We start from the raw sequence: 18,565 nt of genomic DNA on the forward strand, positions 1-18,565 counted from the left end.
ACGATGCTCTGGTATGCATATTTACCTTTAGCAATAAAACTCGGAGTTACTTTTCAGAGTTTAGCATAGCCATAGGCATTATTATGTAAACGTTTGAATGCGCAGATAAGAATCTTGTAGAATTGGATATTTAATATACGTAAGGGACAATTTTGTATGGTACTTTTCTTTCATACTCTTCCCAGAATACACCATACTTATTCCTGCACTTTTCTTCGTCTCTACTTTGTCTATGCAACAGTAATGCAGCAAAGTAGAAGAAATAATAATACGTTAGTGGGGTTTGGAATCCCGTGGCCAAACACCAACTCAGAGAAATCAACAAATCACCAAAATAATTAATGTGCTGGGAAACAGCCCACCAAGAATCACATAATAATTTTGTTCCTTTATCAGTTTGGATGGATTTTAATTGCGGTAGCTTTCCTTGTCTGAAATCTGACTTTTGCTTATTTGCAGAATGGAAAATCCAATAACCTAGTAACATTATAATAACAATCAACGTACTATGGGGCAGGCCAAACTCAATTGGTGAGACAGCTAAATATCGAGCCTGTAAGCAGTAAGTGAAAGGAACCAAACTCAAATCGCCAAAAGCTAGCATGAATCCAAAGCCATCAGTAGTGATATCCATCATTGTCAACACCCCTTCCTCATTCAAAACCCCATCAAAGATATAGAAACCCTGTAGAACATTTACCAATAACAAAGAGTCATAAATTTTACCAGATTCCCTATAGCTGTGGTGTAAGCATGAGAGATTGATCAAAAACCATAACAACATACCCGGTCTTAATTCTGCAAACATCTTGATGTCAAGAGGACCAATTCTGGGATTCAACTCTCTTCCAATGAACCAATCATACAAAATGTTCCCACTGTTGCCCCCCACAGCAAGAATACGTTCTTTAGTTCCTTTGCCATTTGTTCCCCATAATGGCACGAAACTGCCAATATAGACGAAGCAAGCCAACAAGAAAGAAAACAATATAGATATTATGCAGATGTCCGTTTGATGTTCGAATAAATACTGTAGTTCAGGCATTTCACCATTAGTCAATTGATATCTGACAGCTAAAACTAAAGTAAGTGCCATTGACACGGCAATTCCGTTAATCTTATATGGTAGCTTAGACCCATCTCTCAACTCGACACCGTAGAGTTTCGTGCCTGGTAAGAGAACATCCAAAACTGCTAGAGAGAAAAACCATGCAGAGTAATAAGTCCAAAGCTCACCATTGAAGAGATAACTGGATAATGGATTTACCTTGTTCCAAACTTCGATCCAGCTAAAGTTTCTGAATAGCCCTACGATATGATAGTCGGGTCTGATCAACTGGTTCAAGATGACAGTTAGAATGGGTAAGAAAACTGAAATCAGAAGGGCTCCGACCGGTCCAGAAAACTCATAATGAGTGGTCTTAGGATTTAAAGCTGTCATTGTTGCTAAGGACATTGGGTATTCAGCGCATTATAATAATAATATATACTAAATGCAAAAGTGATTTAGCCTTCTTTCTCTTAATTCTGTACTTTTCGCTACTTTATACTATTCTTTTTTTTAAGGTTCATGCTTGAATACGAAAATTGCTAAACGACGAACACATGCAAGGGTTCTATTTGAGAATGTAAACCGCTTACTTAACACGCACCATTGGGCAATCCTCTAATCCGGTTTTTTTCTATTGCTAACCTCCATTAGAAGTAAGGTATGTCATCACTGAAATGATAAGCGAGGTCTCCCTTGGCAGTGTCGGAACAGTAAACGAGCTATTACAGGTTCATCCACTAAAAATGTTATATTTTCTGGATACTCGGCATGTCATTAACCTAAAAAAACCACAAACAGGTTTCAAGAACGCTCATATTGCAGAATAGCATATATTTTGTCACAAATAATGTAATATTATCGTCATTCTGATAGCTATGGCTAGGGATCTGTAAAAGGTCCCAGCTATGGGCGATACCGTTACATAGAAGTATAAGTCCATGCTCTGCATTTATCCAAATTCCGTAAGTTAGTTTGGCATTCACCTCATCTTTTGAAGCATAATTTAAGCAAGTTAAATGGTCCAATTTTTCAGTGAAATTATCAATCGGATCACAGCTCATGATGAAGGTGTACTCCTTATGATATCTTTGTAAAGACCTCAAAAGCTCCACTCTTGTCAGCCGCTTGGCATTTGACCAAGCAGAATATTTGAATGTAATATCATAGAATAAGTCCCGAATGTATGCCCTTGTCAATAGCCCAAGATTTTGCTGAAGATAAATCTGGGCATATTTAGGATGTCTTGGTTTTTGAGCTTCGAAATTTTCCATGATTTTAATGAACTGTTGCCGATACTCTTCACATAATCTGTTCATTTGAAAATGGTCGTAATTGGTCTTTTGTAACAGGCGAGGAAATATTGAGCACTCATAGGAGTAGTGATCCGGCCAATGAGATTCACTTGACACCAACGTTGCATCCATTGAAATATTTTCATCAGCATAAGAAAATGGTCGTATATTCAAATAATGCTGATAAAGTCGATTCTGGCGTGGTTCGAATACTTGAAATGGTTCTTTTTGATGTTCCGATCGTTGAGTTAAGGTTATATTTGGACAATTTAACAACCAAACTAGTAGACTATAATTTCTTGACTCCCTAGCAAGCCTAGTTCTCAAAGTTTTGATAAATGAGCTCGGCGGCAATATCCTTTCTGGATCAAAATTGTCCGCAATCAGATGGGATCCTTTAAATAAAGACAAATTAACATAACAAACTGTCTCCTCATTGTTACTACAGTCATAAAACTCGTCTAATTCGCTCATTTCGAATTGGTTTGGGTTTTTAAGATAGATTTCTTTATATTTTACTGATTGTTGAAATGAAGATGATAAATACTTACTGACATTTTTTCTATTTTTTTGTCTTTGACCTGAATTTTAAACTGCTAAATTCCCATATAAAGATTGAATGATGAAAAAAGCTCAACTGTAAACCTTAATTAAAGATACTTTTATAGTATTGCATTTCTACCTACATCAAGTTAAAGGTGTCATTGGAATGCGTGTTTTAAAATCAACTAACTCGCTTTAGGGTCGGTATTACAAGTGCTCCATAAATCAAGGCTAGCGCCATTGTCACGTATCCGGGTAACCAAACATATCCTTCAGTCTAAAAAAGATCAATACTTGATATTTACCAATAACAATTTCAACAATAGCAGTAACGGCAGCAGCAACAGAAAAGTTGTCGTAAAGGTTTTGAACCTGAAAAGCATCCGACATCTTTATGGTATAATCACATAGAAAATAAGAAGATAAGCAATGATGTTAGTATCTGGAGAATCATTAGAAGCTAAAAGAAATCTCTTGCACTCTTTGTTTTATGAGAGTTTATTCAGGGAAGAACAAAGTTCTAACACCAATGAAGACCTTGATGATAAGGTTGTGAGTGAATTGCTTACGTTTGAAGATATGATCCGTAGCTTTCAGCGGATAATTGAACTGAAATATGGTGTGAGAATACGATACGAGCCAAAATTCACGATAGAGAGAGAACCGAGCGGAGTCGATAAGCATGATGAACAATGGATCGAACAAGTCAATGAACTAGTGAAAAATGTTGATTTTAGGAAAGAGCTAATAGAGAAATACGAGGTTTCTTTAATTGAATCACGTATGATGCTCAAGGAAACGTTGAGCGATGCGTTGCAAAGTAAACTCATGGAACGTAGAGGCAGTACAACTTCCATTGATTCTGATTTGAACAGGTCAGAGATAGATCGTGACGGAAGCACAAACGGCATACAGCTACCGAATACAGCCACTAATATCAAGGGTAAGACGTTACAAGTAAACAAGAAAATCACGTCTAATCTACTTCGTACGAACCAAATCTTACGTAGCAGCGTGTTACAGAGCGAATTGAATATCGATGAGTTGAAACAACAGACGGATACCTTAATGTTAGTGAATGATAAGTTTGACAGGTTCAAGGCAATGTCACAGGCTTCAACAAAACTCATTAAAGCCATTAACAACAGCAGCTATCAAGAGAAACAAAAAGTGTACGCCGCAATTGCATTTTTCTGTGGTTGTATAATGTGGGTTCTATGGAGAAGAATATTCAAATATCCAGTTAAATTTACCTTCTGGCTATGTTTCAAATTCTTCAAATCGCTACTATACACTGTAGGGATAGTGAAAAGTTCTGTGTCCCCAAATCAAGCTTCTTCCAGCTCCACAGTGGTTTCTGCAATTTCCTCAGTGACAGATACTATTTTAGACCAAGCTTCCTCCTCAACAAGTCTTCTGAAGGAGGTATTGTCACAAACAGAAACAGAACTCACATCATCTCTAGATGTATCTCAAGCAATCAGCGATAGTTTCGATAAGCTAATGGACGAGTTATGAAAGGAAAACAGTAATCTAGGGAAATAGTAAGAGCCCGTTGAAAATCCAGAAGCAATTAGAGTTCCAATCACGTGATTTGTTTAATTTCGAGCCATTACATGTGCTTGTGTATTTGTGTTTTGTTTTCACATGTCGTTCTGGAGAAGAAAATATTCCATACCGTACGAAGGTGTCTAAACAAAGGGAATACCTGAAAAATTTTCGCCGAACATGCACCGTGGTATCGCCGAAAAGGGAAATCATTCTGCACATTTTCTCGAAAAGCAACAAATAACTGAGGTAAAAATCTCGCCGAAACTAAAATAGGCTTTTCGCCGATAGCGCAATTCGGTAAAAAGGCTAAACTGCCTTCGTTAGGTTAAATGCATTTAAGTTTAGTTAATAGCAATTTCATTATCTAGATTTGACGTGGTTCGTATCTCCTTCTTGTCGTGGTAAGGAAAGGCGTACAAGGAACGAACTCTTCGAGACCGACGATGTAGTTTTTCCCCCTGCGAGTTGGATAAACATCAAACATGGATACCTTTCTCTTTTCAGTATCTATGTTTCGTCTTCCGCTATTTCCTCTACAGTCTTGTTTGTGCCTGAATTTTTCTTTGTTTTTCTCTGCAAGAAAAAACCATTTAAATATAGTGCGTTCATGACAATTTTCGATTTTCTTGTCCCTTCTGAGCATCTTTTCGGTATTCTGGGAGAGAAAAATATATGATATAGAAATTCTGTAAAGTTTCAAGGATCATACAGCCAGGTCATATAGAAACACAAAGAATCACCTCTTCGAATCAGTTTCTTTATCAGGTAAAAGACCATTTTATTGTCAAAAAGGAGAAACTAAACACGGGTTTCTGTTTACGTTTTAGAGTTGGTTGATAGGTTGTTTTTTATTACAGAAATAAAAAGAACAAATTTGAAATTAAAGAGTGCTTGTTTCGGTTTCTGTTCGAGGGTTTTCTATTGAACTTTATTCTCTCTTTTCGCTGATTTCCTACTACGAGTTTTCAAAACTACGTCAAAGTTTTTTGCTTATTTTTGTTATATAAGTGCTGCATTTTTGGTGTTGTAGTTCCGTTAGCTTTTTGTTCTGATTATCCTTTCTGCATTGGCTTTCTTTCACAGAACGATCATTAAGACACACTCCACAAGGAAACGCGACTAAAAGATTTGAGAAAAGACCTTCCATCTATCTTCAATTTTACAATAGCTTCTAGTTTCCGGACGTTATCTTGTTTCAGTTGATTAGATACCAAAGAAAAGAATAAGCAGTGTTTCTTCCTGAAAACACTTAACAACACTGTCATATCAACTGTCAGTACTCCTTGGAAACATTTAAACATTCGCTTCTGTATAAGTTTCAAAAGGTTAAGCAGAAGGCTTTTTGTTTTCCCCATCTATCAAAAAGAGAAAATAACAAAAATGAACGATACTTCAGAGCATTCCAGTGATGTCTCTCCCATCATTTTCGATGATATCTCTCAAAGCAAATTGAAAGACTCATCTGAAAATGAAACCACGGATAGAATCATTATCAAACCGGTCAATGATGAAGATGACACTTCAGTCATGATTACTTTCAACCAAAAGATTTCTCCGTTTATCTTGATCTTGACCTTTACAGCATCTATCTCTGGTTTCATGTTTGGTTATGATACTGGTTATATATCGAGTGCATTGGTCTCTATAGGTACGGACTTGGATAATAAAGCTCTAACATATGGTGATAAGGAAATAATTACAGCTGCAACATCTTTGGGTGCCTTAATCTCAGCAGTGTTTGCAGGGATTTCTGCCGACATTTTTGGTAGAAAACCTTGTCTAATGTTCTCTAATATTCTTTTTGTCATTGGTGCTGCGTTGCAGGTTAGTGCACATTCATTTTGGCAAATGGCAGTAGGTAGATTAATTATGGGGTTCGGTGTCGGTATTGGGTCGTTACTAGCGCCATTATTCATTTCTGAAATCGCACCAAAACATATCAGAGGTAGACTAACGGTGATAAACTCACTTTGGCTAACAGGTGGTCAATTGATCGCTTATGCATGTGGTGCTGGGTTGAATAAAGTTCATAACGGTTGGAGAATTTTAGTCGGACTTTCTTTGATTCCAACTGTGGTGCAATTTACATGCTTCAGCTTCTTGCCAGACACTCCGCGTTTCTACGTGATAAAAGGTAACTATAAGAAGGCTGCAGAAGTTTTACAAAAGAGTTACATTAACGCTCCCCAGGAACTTATCGATCAAAAAATCCGTGAACTATCAGATTTGAATGAGGCTATCCCAGGTAAGACCCCTGTACACAAGTTCTTCAACACTGTCAAAGAATTACATACTGTCCCATGCAATTTCAGGGCATTGGTGATCGGTTGTGCTTTACAAGGTATTCAACAATTCTGTGGTTGGAATTCTTTAATGTATTTCTCTGGTACTATTTTTCAAACTGTTGGTTTCGAAAATTCTACTGCAGTGTCTATCATCGTTGCCGGTACTAACTTCGTATTCACTTTAGTCGCTTTCTTTGCGATTGATAAGGTCGGTCGTAGAGCAATCCTTTTGATTGGCTTGCCTGGTATGATGGTTTCCTTGGTTATGTGTGCTATCGCCTTCCATTTCCTAGATATAAAATTCACTGGCGCTGGTGAATCGGAAGTTTCCAATGGTGGATTCAGTTCTTGGGGTATAGTCGTTATCGTATTCATCATGGTATATGCAGCATTCTATGCTCTAGGTATCGGTACTGTACCATGGCAGCAATCTGAATTATTTGCAACATCCGTTAGAGGTGTAGGTACTTCTTATTGTACAGCTACTAACTGGGCTGGTTCCCTAATTATTGCATCTACCTTCCTAACAATGTTACAAAACATAACACCGACTGGTACATTTTCATTATTTGCTGCACTAGCTGCAGTATCTACCGTCTTCTGTTATCTCTGTTATCCAGAACTATCTGGTCTAGAATTGGAGGAAGTACAAACTATTTTAAGTGATGGATTCAACATCAAAGCTTCCAAACAACTAGCCAAGAAGAGAAAGCAACAAAATAGCGAAATGCAAAGGAGATTTAGAGAAAAGGACATGGAAGCTTATCAAAAGGATAAACCCTCCGATGAACTACTTGAAAGTTAATGTAAATGCAGTCATTCCCTCTTATTCTCATACCCGAAGCTACTGTCTTGGTTTTTCAATGAACTTCATATGAAGTTGAGTATATAGATAACCATAAAATCTTTTAGAATTAACAACTATAGCTGCTAAAGTTGTCCACAATTACTACTGTAATATTATCATTGTCATGTGTAAAACTCAACTTGTTTGTGATTTACAATAAAAATCTCGTTAGTTTGAAAGGGTGACATTTACTCATTTCATAATTAACTAACTCGGAAGAGAGAGCTTTCGAGAAATAGAGCTAAATCTTTGAAGCATGTAATAAACTGCCATATTCGGTTTAATCAGCCAAATCCTGTACCAACTGTATATTCCCCCCATCAAAAAAAGAGAGATTCTGGCGAATGTTTATTTGAGTTCTTTCTTTTTAGCATATTATGAAAATTTTCTGAACTTGAAAAAGAAGCGATGAGATGAGATGAGCTTATACAGTAGTAACTGCACTATGGGTAGCATTAAATAACAACATATACATTCTTATTCTCTCTCGTAGGACAATACAGCACTACAGATATGGCAGCCACGTCGAAAAAGTTGAACAAGCGTCAATTGGAATCTAAGGAGTCGAAGGATTCTGGTAAAATTGTAAAAAGAGCTAAAAACATTAGTGTTGATTCTGGCGATGAAGATTCTGATGATGTCCTCCACGGTTTATCTTCAGAAGATGAGCTAGATGATGAATTAGATGATGCTAGCTCAAATTCAGATTCAGACGAGCTAGACAACGAATCTGATCAACTGGATGAATCTGATGAGGATCAAGAAGATGCTGAAGATGAAGAAGATGCTGGAACCGGAAATGATGCAGACAAAAAAGAAAGTAATGGTGTCAGCCAGCATGCCGAACAAAGAAAAACATTAAAGGAGAGAAAACTTCAGCGTAAATCTGGTGAAACAGTCCAGCAGATCAAGTCTTTATGGGAAAGATTACGTGTCAAGAACCCTCCAATTCCAAAGCCTGTCCGTGAAAAGCTATGTAATGAGATCTGGGAACTCTCGAATGATTGTATTGAAGATTTAGTATTGAAGCATGATGCATCCAGAATTGTCCAGACATTAGTCAAATATTCTTCCAAAGAGCGCAGAGAACAGATCACGTTGGCATTGAAAGATAAAATTTATGTTTTGGCCACATCATCATATGGTAAATATTTGTTGGTTAAATTGTTACATTATGGTTCCCGAAAATCTAGACAAATCATAATCGATCAACTACATGGTAATTTGAGAAAACTAATGAGACACCGTGAAGGTGCCTATGTGGTCGAAGATTTGTTTGTTCTTTATGCCTCTCAAGAACAAAGAAATCAAATGATCAGAGAATTTTGGGGTTCAGAATACGCCGTATTCAGAGAATCTCATAAGGAACTTACGCTCGAAGAAGTTTGTGCTTCCAGCGTAGAAAAGAGAAATATTATCGCTAGAAACTTGATTGGTACCATCACTGCTTCTGTTGAAAAAGGTTCGGCAGGTTTCCAGATTTTACACGCAGCAATGAGGGAATACGTCAAAATCGCCAACGATAAAGAAACATCTGAGTTCATCGAACTTTTAGAAGAGAACTTTGCGGAATTAGTGCATACCCCAGAAGGTGCAGAAGTTGCATCTACTTTAATCGCTAAAGCAAATGCCAAAGAAAGAAAGGGGTTGATAAAGACCTTGAAAGAACATGCAATCAAGTTAATTCAAAATGAACACGGTGCCGTTGTTTTCATAACTTTATTAATGACAGTCGATGATACTGTTCTCGTCTCCAAGGCATTTTCCCCACCAATTAAGGAACATCTTCCAGAATTGATTGTTGATAAATTTGGTAGGAGGCCGCTCTTATTCCTACTTTTAGGATTAGATGGTAAATACTTCGGTCCAAATATGAAGAATGAACTACAAAGATACATTAAGATGTCGGAAACTACTTCCAAGAAGCCATTTGACCAAAGAAGACTTGAATTATTAAAAAGGTTCGCACCAATGATTTTATCTGGCGTAAACGAACACTACAAAACCATTCTAGATGAAAACATCGGTTCTCAATTTGTCGCAGATTTACTCGTTAACGATGATGTCTATGAACAACTTTCAGAGTCTGATCAAAAGTTGTTTGCCGAGCTTGTGGACACCGTCGCCATTTATTTCAAAGGTGACATTTCAGAAGAAGACCACCCTATTAACAAACCATTTTCGGCAAGGTTGCTAAAGTCTCTCATTCAAAATGGTAGATACAACGTGAAAGCAAGAAAACTAGAACCTCTAGAAAAAGTTCAGGGACTTGGTATTCCATTTGCTGAAAAATTTTATGAAGACATCATTGATTCCAGCAACCTACTCGATTGGATCAACAAACCCAACAGTTCTTTTACCATTGTGGCATTGTATGAAGCCTTACATGGGACTGAAGAAGGGGAACAATTCGATCATGATTTGAAAAAAGTGATCAAGAAAATAGAGACGAACGATTCAAACAAGGGTGCTCAACTACTTCTAAAGCTAATGAAGCATTGAGTATGTATAGTCAAGTCGTTATATAGTTTGGCTCTAAAATATGTATATTAAAGATGATATAGCTTCTCATCATTGTGGACGAAGGACGTTCTAGTCTACTATTAAGATTCACACTTCCTTAAATGAGACTATCATCTGCGAACCAGAGATAATACAGCTAAGAACATTTATTCCTCAATTCACTAATTACAGCAGTGGCATTGATGGCTTATGAATGACGATACTAAAGAGAAACCCATTTCAACTGCCTTTGAAGTAACCGATGGATTATATGCTGTTTCACCATTAATCGAGAATGTGCCTCATGAATATGAGTACTCATGTATCGAATATTATGGTCAGCACATCTACCTGGGCTCGACTTCAGGAGCGTTACTACACTATTATGAATTAGATGTTGGAAATTTCACACTGATCTCGGAAGTCAACTTCAATGAAGACAGACCAACAGGAATTGATGGCATAACGCTACTGCCGAAAATTGATAGAGCCTTAGTGTTGTCCGAAGGGAGACTCAAAATGTTTCTCCTGCCTGAATTTGCACCTGCTTCAAATATACCAAGTATTATGAATATAACAGAACTTTCACTTTTGGAGTTCTGTGAGAAAACACAATGTTACTCGTGTTTCTTATACACGAAGAACTTGGTAAAGCGAGTAAGCATAACAAGCAAAGAGATAAAAGTCGAACAGAAGTATAACATCAAGAGAATTAGAAAGGCCATTCCTTCAAAAGACGCAAAACTCCTTATGGCAGCTGTTGATAACTCTTACTCGATAATCCATCTTGAAAATGAGCTGGTAACTCCTTTATTCAAAGTGTCTGAGACAGATGATGAGGAACTCTCACCAATTGTGACAAATTTTGGAAAAAGTGAATATATCGTCACATGTGGAATATCAAATGACCAAAACTGTATGGGACTTATATTAAACGATGATGGAGAAATCACTCACGGTACCGTGGTTATAGAAAATTATCCACTCACAGTTATAGTTGATAATCTGTATGTGCTATCAGAATTACATGGTTCTAAATGCCTTCAAATTCATTTAATAAAAGAAAACAACGACCCAGTAGTTATACAAAATGTTAGAAATCAAACCCCGTTTCATATTACAAAGTTGCAGACTCCTTTCATAACGAGACAGTTTAATAAAGAATTAATTGAAAAACTAAGATATGTCCCTTTAATTGCAGAAGAACTCCAATTTCGAGAAGAACAAGAAAAAGCATATGTGGCCAGACAAATTGCGGTTGAATGCCACATGATTATCTACGGAAAATGTGGTATATATTCTTTATGCCGAAAGCCATTTCTACTCACCATTTCGAGCTATGGCGAAGATACTCTTCCAATTTTGAAGTCTTTCATCACTGAAGAGTCACAAAGCAATTACCAGCTTCTTCAAAAAAGCTACTTGCAGTTCCTTTATGTCTTGCTGTTAACATTACATATGGAACACATTGATAAAGATTTAATCGATGCCTGGCTCAAATATATTGATGTTGCAGATATCAGAGTATTAATTTACCTACTTGGTTTCGACATTTACGGAGATTTGTGGATTCCTAATGGGTTATTAGCATTTTCAAAAAAATTGCATTCATTGAAGCTAGTTCACAAGTGTAATGACGTTCTGAACATCATACAATACTTGAAATTTCAACTAAAAGAAACGTGTTCCGATAGCTTAAAAGATAGTGCGAACGTTTATTTATCGCTCGATTTAATTCTATTACGTGATAACATCGCTAAAGGCAGTTCAAATGTTGATGAATACGAGGCGACTAGTTACCAAGAAATTGCTAAAGAGCTTTCTAAGCATAAAAAAGAACATTCAGAAACTTTAATAGCCATATATGAAAAGACAAAAGAAGTGACCCCATTGCTCGAAATACTAAGACAAACAGATCAAAAAAGGCTCATAAATTACCTGAATACTCATTTCCAAGAGCTACCCGATACTTACTCTAAAGAAATGCTGACTGATGATATTTCATCAGCTTTGAAAGATTATAACGATGACACTGTAAGCGACGTTTTACAATTAATAAACAATTTAAACTTAGATGTGAAAAGACTCATCTCATCCATCGAAGACCCTGATACAAAGGTTCTCTTGCTTGAAAAACTGGGTGCGAGTTCCACCCAAGATTTGACATTTCTTTACGAGTACTATAAAGCTAAACTTACTGTTTTGAACAGCAAGCTAATAGAAAGTTCCAATTTACCAATTACGGAGTACATTACCAACATGACATATAACAAGTCTCCTTTCAAAGAGTATTTGAAAAATAAGCTGGGTGAGAAAAAGGAATATGAGGGTTGCTTCGATGTAGGGACCAAGCTTCTGAAAATAGAAAAGGCTTTAAATATAAAAGAAGGTTCTATTATTGATGATATCGATGCTTCTTTCGTTCTACGAATCATGATCACAGATATCAGTGTATTAAAGGAAAAGATCGGGTTCGAAAAACTACTTGATATATATTTATCACGGAATGATTTTGCTACGGTGGAGTCCTTGTTACAAGCCAACGATAAGGTAGTGCTGAAAGTTATCGATCACTATCTAAGTCTCAACAATACTAGGGTCATTAGTCAATTCCTTAACAAGAATACGTGTTGTATAAACGACTCTGGGCTACTTATAGAAATTTTGGAAAAAATACCCCCAACCATTCAAATATCAGTGTTATCGGGTTTCCTATTTCCGTTACTCAGACGAAAAGACGAATCAACATATAATCTACAGATTAAGAAAGGAATTTTAAGGCATCGTACTCAGAATATAAACAATATCGAACGTTGTTTAGAACTGTGAAATAGTGTGATATATCATTAAGTGCATTGTGAAAATATATACATGAAAAATAGAGGTTAATCTTGTCTATAGGCGATCTGGCTTGTAATCAAGCTGTCAATTCAGAGACTGGTGCCAAACCGGAACAGACTTTTTGCAAAAGTTCTTTTTCAGTTGAAGCCAAGTTGCTTTGTTCTAAACTCTTTCTCACAATTTCGCTATTTTGCAGAAGTTGCTCTCTTTTGTCTTCTGCTTTTGTTAGTTTGGCAAAGTCCTTCTTTGTGTATGGCTTGAGAATGTGGAAACTACCCTTGACGGATTGCTCAAGTTTTTCTAGATCCGGAGAAATTTGGATGTTTTTTGTCAACGGTTCCACCTGCAATTTCAAAATGGAAGCTGGCACGTATTCACCAAAGTTGTCTTTGTTCGCTGTCATACGCTTACTGACGTTCTTTCCATTAATTGTGACACCATCATTCAATGAACGATGCACAGGGAAGTCGGCGTCTTTTAGTGTTGAAACTGCATATCTGAATGTCCTTGCACTGAAAGTTGGAGCCAGAGCAGGTCTGTATCTTAGCAACGATAACGGTGTTGGATCTTGTGGAACATATACAGCCGAGTTGTGAATATTTTGCACAACGTTTTCCGATCCCAAATTACTGGAAATTTTCAACCCTGGAACGGTTTTACGAGTTTTCCTTTCATCGCTTCTACGATTCTGTCTGGTACCCAAATTTTGAACTTTGCCTGAAATCTCACTATACTCATTAGTACCGGTAATCTTTGGTGTCTGTCTTTTAGCCGTACCTGTTTGTACTACCGGGCCATTGGTTCCTCTAGTATCCGTTCTTTGTGTTCTTTCTCTAAAATTTTTACCACCACGGTCTTGACCATTACGGACTTGTCTATTATCCCTGGGTTTATTTCCTCCGGATCTGTCATCAAATCTTGCTGTTTGTCTCTTATCTTCCCTCCCAGCTGACCTCACCTTTCTGTCAGATCTTGGTTTACGTGGTTCTCTTGCCTTGATAGGAACTTCCTTCACTCTTTGCAAAACTGATGCTAAAAAGTCCGGAGAGACAGAGCTATAAGCCCTTTTAGAGAATGTAGAAGCTAGCATTATTAAGTAAATATATTAATGCTAGTCACACACTTAAACAGATCACAACTTGATATAGCGTTACCTGGTTTATTACAACCCTATACCTAAATATCTCCGTGATACCATAAGAACTAATCAAGTTCATCATACTGAAACGAGTTTCGCACTCTCATAGGTTTTATGAAAGATCAAAAATTTTCAAGGCGTTCAAAATGATAAAAACACACGTGATCTAAATTTCTTATGATGACAGAAGGAATACAACATTCGGTGGGTTCTGACGTTTTGATATGAACTTAATACAACGGCGAGTACATACAGCGATATGCCTCGTCTAAAAATTGATGTTGTCAGTGGAAAGTCTAAAACAAGTCAATTAATTATTAAGAGGTGATATATATATGTATAGATAAAGCGATCAAGTCGTTTCAGATAATCTCGATTGGAACTTTCATCTCTGTAGCCAACTTTTTTAGCTGTTGAAGTTGTTCACTAGATGCTGCAGATCTGCCTTTCCGTACTTGGATGAAATCAATAAATTTCAACGGTATGTCCTGAGAAGTTAGGTAAACATTATTTAATGATTTCACAAGGTTGAGGCTGTCTAGCATTTCCTGGATCCTTTTGATATGGATGTAAACGTTACTAGAACTTCTCATTCCACTGATGACATCCGTATCTTTTCCAGTAATGCCGGGAGACAAATGAACATGGTTCCGTGACATTTTTTTGATGAAACCTGAGTGAAGAATTGAAATGCAGTTTGATACGTTGGTGCCATGAACCAATTTACTTGATAGTTGTTCTATGTTGGTAATTGGTTTTAAAACGTGTTGCGATGGAGCAATTTGCTTCAATGTATGTCCTTGTGTTGCACAGACGTACATTATCCCTGTATTCGGATCAGTTTTGATATGAAATCGTTGCTTGTCATTACTAGCAACAATATGCTGTATTTCTGTTGACGTTGCTTTCAAGCTTTTGAGTCTGTTATGCTGCAGTATTCTATCCAATGCAATGTAACCATCAGAATCTATAGGCAAGTTTTCCTTCACAGCACCATGTCTCAGCAAATAAGCCAATGCTTTCGAAATTTTCACACTTCTGTCCTTAGGTTCCTGCGAATGCGAGGTGTTCATAATGGTTCAGTTAAATCGAGCTTAGCACTTTCTGTTTTCCCCAATAGCTTTGACCATGTCGTTCTCTATCGGTCATACATAACTAATGGAATGAAATATATATGACAACGAAAAAATAATTGGATGGAACCTAATATGAGTCAGATGACACACACGAACGTATATATAGATGTAAACTTAGGAATTACAATGTGCACTGTAGGCACCGTACGTAAACGCCTTGAAGTTGCATAGTAAAAATGATAAAATAGAGTTTGATTAAATAATAGAGACCGTTGACCAACATAATTCGTTATGTACATGATAAAGTTCCCATATTTGGTTCACGAAACCTGACGGGGAAGGAAAAGAAAAAGAAGATGTAAATTAATGATTGTGTATAAGCAAAATACTGTAACAGAATGCGCCATATCAGGGACTGCAAAACGCATCTGGGGTCAAAGACACCAGAGTTAGTAGTCGAGTAATAGAGTCCCTTCAGAAAGGACGAAATCAGGGGAAAGACAGGTCATCAATCTGCCTCATAATTTGCTATTCTGTTCCAGCTGCCTATTTGTACAAGCCAGCACCACCACCACAACAACCGCCACCTTGGGCCGCCAGTGTCTTTTTAGTAGTCTTGATAGTTTCGTTGTCACCCAATTCAGTGTCCTTATGGATGTTCAAGTGATATTTGTCATCCTTAGTCCTCTTACCTTGAACGACATTTTGTCTTAGAAACTGTGCAACATCGTTCATAAGCTTGATCTGTTGATCAGGTGGAAGCTCTGGATTTGGTGGATTGACCATGCTTTCTCTCATCTGTTGTCTTGCTGCCATTAGCATGCGCAAGTCTCCTTTAAAAGCAACGCGGGCGGCTCTCAACCCGTTTCTGTAAGCTCCGAGCGCTTGAGACATCTCGTGTTTAATATATAAGGATCTAGGTGACTTAGTTTGAAGCTTTACTATACGGTTTTCTTTGTCTTATGAGACTCTTCTCTGTCTAGTTATCACAGTTGATATTCGCCATTCTCATTTATATATATATTTTTTTTTGTTCATATTGAAGAAAAAAGAAAACTGCATAATATAGTAAACTGTCGCCAGAGAATGTTACAAACGACGGAACCAACAATCAGCCGAGTGTAGCAACATCTGCGGTACTTGATGGATTGTCCCATTAAGGTTACTTTCTAATGCTTGCGCGTGTGTCTGTATTTATGTATGAGTTCATGTGTAAATTTCTTGTAAGAAGAATGGTAAGATATATGAGATAAAGTATTGGCATATCTCTTCATCTTATGAAGACAAAGCTCGAGTGATGCATACCAGTATGCATGAAAACATAAGATCCGAGGATGGCTCTGAAATGACAGATGGAGCCTAAAACCACCATTATATGAAATATTTGATGTGAGTGTCCGACGAAATCAAATTTCCCAGGCGCTAACACTTCTGGGAACCTGAACCCGTAAATCACTGCACCGGCAATATAGAACATCGCTTCTAACAAAACATACTTCAATTGAACTCTGCGAATGGCCTCATATGCACCAAATTTCCAAAACCCAGTAACAATTGGAACTATCCCACTCAAACCGAATGTCACGTAAAACATTGCTCTGAAGGGTCTAAAAGTCTTTGAGTTAAATTTGTCGTGTAGTGCAAACACAGTGCAGATAGTTCCCAGAATAACGGTGAATACGGTGAAACATTTGAAATGGAAAATGTGGTCGTGGAATCCATAGTATAACAATGAGATAATGGAACACGTAATCATAATAATGATTCCCATGTAGTCCACTTTAGACCAGATATGACAATGCGATTCGGAGTGCTGCTTTAAGCAATGGAAAAAGCTGCTGCATCCTAAGCACAGCACCGAACCCAATAGGAAGAAATGGATCATAACACTTTGCATCATAGTAGAGTTTGGAAATTGAGGGACGAGAAACATATCTGCTAATCCAACAAGGAGCACCAAATACGTAATAGTCGGGACCAAATGAGAGTAAATGTTTATCGATTCATTATGGAATAAGAATAACGATTTGACACATTCCTTTACACTTTTAGTTTCACGGATATACCCTGTAATAATCTTATCATTGTCTTGTTGCCATTCAGGAAGTTCACTATATCTGTATAACCTTTTTATCGTGCTTGAAATTGCAACAGGAGTTAACTGCTCTAATTTTTCAGAAATAGATCTCCTGTGTCTGATAGTCGTAGTAGCACTCATACTTGTCTTCACACAATTAATATATCACTGGTTGTTGGCAGCACTATGTATACATAAACTTCCCGCAACCTTAGAGTCTTTGTTTTTACTGAAGAATAATAAAATTGTCTCAAATCCAGCTCATCTCATCTCATGATATTTATTTAAGGTGCGAAAACTTCATTTTTCAACAGTTTTCATTTTATTAACCGTTAAGTTTCTTAAAAAATGCATATAAATACGTACTACCGAGAGGGCATTATACGAAAATCCTAACAGTAGTAACCACTAATCCTACTCTTGATAATCACCTTCACGACTATGATCCTTTTTTTTTTTCACACTCAAAGTTTTCTTGTACCTGAGTCTATTGATGTGTCTATGAATTTATATTAGTTCAAGTAATCTCAACACATTTGTTGAGCCCTTGCACTTTCGATTGTACAGCAAAGATTGATTCTTATGATCATCTCCATTTTTACAACCGGTTGGTTGAAGTACTTTCGTAGTAGTTAGTTTCATGGAACGATTCTGCCTTGTAGATACTTCACTGCTTTTATAACTATTTGCAAAAGTCTCGTTTTTATGTCCCTTTATCTTGTGCCAAAATCTTTTGAATTTGGTCCTCCGATGATTAAAATTGTCATTCAGAGAATCGTCACTATTGTGATAATATTTCTTAAAATCTCTGTATTTGTAAGTAGATGACTGCTTGTAGTCATCCAAGAGATTACCTCTACAAGGAGGGACCTTCCACGCCATTGATGAGATATCCGGAGTCAATGGTGAAATTGGTGAATTTATAGGACTGGATTTATACCTGTTCACCTTTAACAAGGAATCGAGTACAAAACTATCCGTGCACCATTCCTTTAAGTTATCAGGTGAAAGGTCTTTGAACCCCTGTGATTTGCTCCATTTCTTCAATTTGCTCTTGAATTTGATCCCATGGACGTATGCCTCTAAATCTGGCAACATGAAGACATTGTAAGAGGTTGCGTGTGCCATTTTTTTATGAGTATTTGGAGACTGTATATGATGATATTCAATTGGAACTGGCAAGAATAACAAAAGATTTCTGTCTTGTAATTATTTATAATAGTATATTTCTTATGTTATGCTCGATGGATCCCAGAGATAATGTCATTTATAAATGCTTGACATGCAAGTATATTCAATGACACATATGACGAACAATAACATCATCGTTAATTACTTTGTGTTCGGAAAGTAACTTGCTCG

The 18,565-nt window shown here is 37.0% G+C and overlaps 11 protein-coding genes across 11 annotated transcripts; 4 read left to right on the forward strand and 7 right to left on the reverse strand.

Moving 5' to 3' along the window:
- Positions 1-130: 130 nt before the first annotated feature.
- ERG24 (delta(14)-sterol reductase) lies at positions 131-1,456 on the reverse strand (the record flags this gene model as incomplete). The annotated part of the gene is made up of 1 exon (XM_452744.1): positions 131-1,456. The coding sequence occupies one exon, from the start codon at positions 1,454-1,456 to the stop codon at positions 131-133; it is 1,326 nt and encodes a 441-aa protein (XP_452744.1).
- A 374-nt stretch (positions 1,457-1,830) lies between these two features.
- Positions 1,831-2,817, reverse strand: NDJ1 (Ndj1p; the record flags this gene model as incomplete). The annotated part of the gene is made up of 1 exon (XM_452745.1): positions 1,831-2,817. The coding sequence occupies one exon, from the start codon at positions 2,815-2,817 to the stop codon at positions 1,831-1,833; it is 987 nt and encodes a 328-aa protein (XP_452745.1).
- A 498-nt stretch (positions 2,818-3,315) lies between these two features.
- Positions 3,316-4,404, forward strand: SEC20 (Sec20p; the record flags this gene model as incomplete). Its single annotated transcript, XM_452746.2, has 1 exon — positions 3,316-4,404. One exon carries the CDS (start codon positions 3,316-3,318, stop codon positions 4,402-4,404), a length of 1,089 nt encoding a protein of 362 aa, XP_452746.2.
- Positions 4,405-5,817: 1,413 nt separating this feature from the next.
- ITR1 (myo-inositol transporter ITR1) lies at positions 5,818-7,527 on the forward strand (the record flags this gene model as incomplete). The annotated part of the gene is made up of 1 exon (XM_452747.1): positions 5,818-7,527. One exon carries the CDS (start codon positions 5,818-5,820, stop codon positions 7,525-7,527), a length of 1,710 nt encoding a protein of 569 aa, XP_452747.1.
- Positions 7,528-8,082: 555 nt separating this feature from the next.
- PUF6 (pumilio-family RNA binding domain-containing protein) lies at positions 8,083-10,071 on the forward strand (the record flags this gene model as incomplete). The annotated part of the gene is made up of 1 exon (XM_452748.1): positions 8,083-10,071. One exon carries the CDS (start codon positions 8,083-8,085, stop codon positions 10,069-10,071), a length of 1,989 nt encoding a protein of 662 aa, XP_452748.1.
- A 210-nt stretch (positions 10,072-10,281) lies between these two features.
- VPS3 (CORVET complex subunit VPS3) lies at positions 10,282-12,900 on the forward strand (the record flags this gene model as incomplete). The annotated part of the gene is made up of 1 exon (XM_452749.1): positions 10,282-12,900. The coding sequence occupies one exon, from the start codon at positions 10,282-10,284 to the stop codon at positions 12,898-12,900; it is 2,619 nt and encodes an 872-aa protein (XP_452749.1).
- An 88-nt stretch (positions 12,901-12,988) lies between these two features.
- RSM28 (mitochondrial 37S ribosomal protein mS46 RSM28) lies at positions 12,989-14,002 on the reverse strand (the record flags this gene model as incomplete). The annotated part of the gene is made up of 1 exon (XM_452750.1): positions 12,989-14,002. One exon carries the CDS (start codon positions 14,000-14,002, stop codon positions 12,989-12,991), a length of 1,014 nt encoding a protein of 337 aa, XP_452750.1.
- Positions 14,003-14,412: 410 nt separating this feature from the next.
- Positions 14,413-15,123, reverse strand: TPT1 (tRNA 2'-phosphotransferase; the record flags this gene model as incomplete). Its single annotated transcript, XM_452751.1, has 1 exon — positions 14,413-15,123. One exon carries the CDS (start codon positions 15,121-15,123, stop codon positions 14,413-14,415), a length of 711 nt encoding a protein of 236 aa, XP_452751.1.
- A 549-nt stretch (positions 15,124-15,672) lies between these two features.
- On the reverse strand, positions 15,673-16,020 carry MZM1 (Mzm1p; the record flags this gene model as incomplete). The annotated part of the gene is made up of 1 exon (XM_452752.1): positions 15,673-16,020. The coding sequence occupies one exon, from the start codon at positions 16,018-16,020 to the stop codon at positions 15,673-15,675; it is 348 nt and encodes a 115-aa protein (XP_452752.1).
- Positions 16,021-16,396: 376 nt separating this feature from the next.
- Positions 16,397-17,344, reverse strand: IZH1 (PAQR-type receptor; the record flags this gene model as incomplete). The annotated part of the gene is made up of 1 exon (XM_452753.1): positions 16,397-17,344. One exon carries the CDS (start codon positions 17,342-17,344, stop codon positions 16,397-16,399), a length of 948 nt encoding a protein of 315 aa, XP_452753.1.
- A 366-nt stretch (positions 17,345-17,710) lies between these two features.
- On the reverse strand, positions 17,711-18,331 carry KLLA0_C12463g (uncharacterized protein; the record flags this gene model as incomplete). Its single annotated transcript, XM_452754.1, has 1 exon — positions 17,711-18,331. One exon carries the CDS (start codon positions 18,329-18,331, stop codon positions 17,711-17,713), a length of 621 nt encoding a protein of 206 aa, XP_452754.1.
- Between the last annotated feature and the right edge of the window lie 234 nt (positions 18,332-18,565).

Source organism: Kluyveromyces lactis, assembly GCF_000002515.2.
Source record: "Kluyveromyces lactis strain NRRL Y-1140 chromosome C complete sequence".
In the NCBI taxonomy this organism is placed as follows: domain Eukaryota; kingdom Fungi; phylum Ascomycota; class Saccharomycetes; order Saccharomycetales; family Saccharomycetaceae; genus Kluyveromyces; species Kluyveromyces lactis.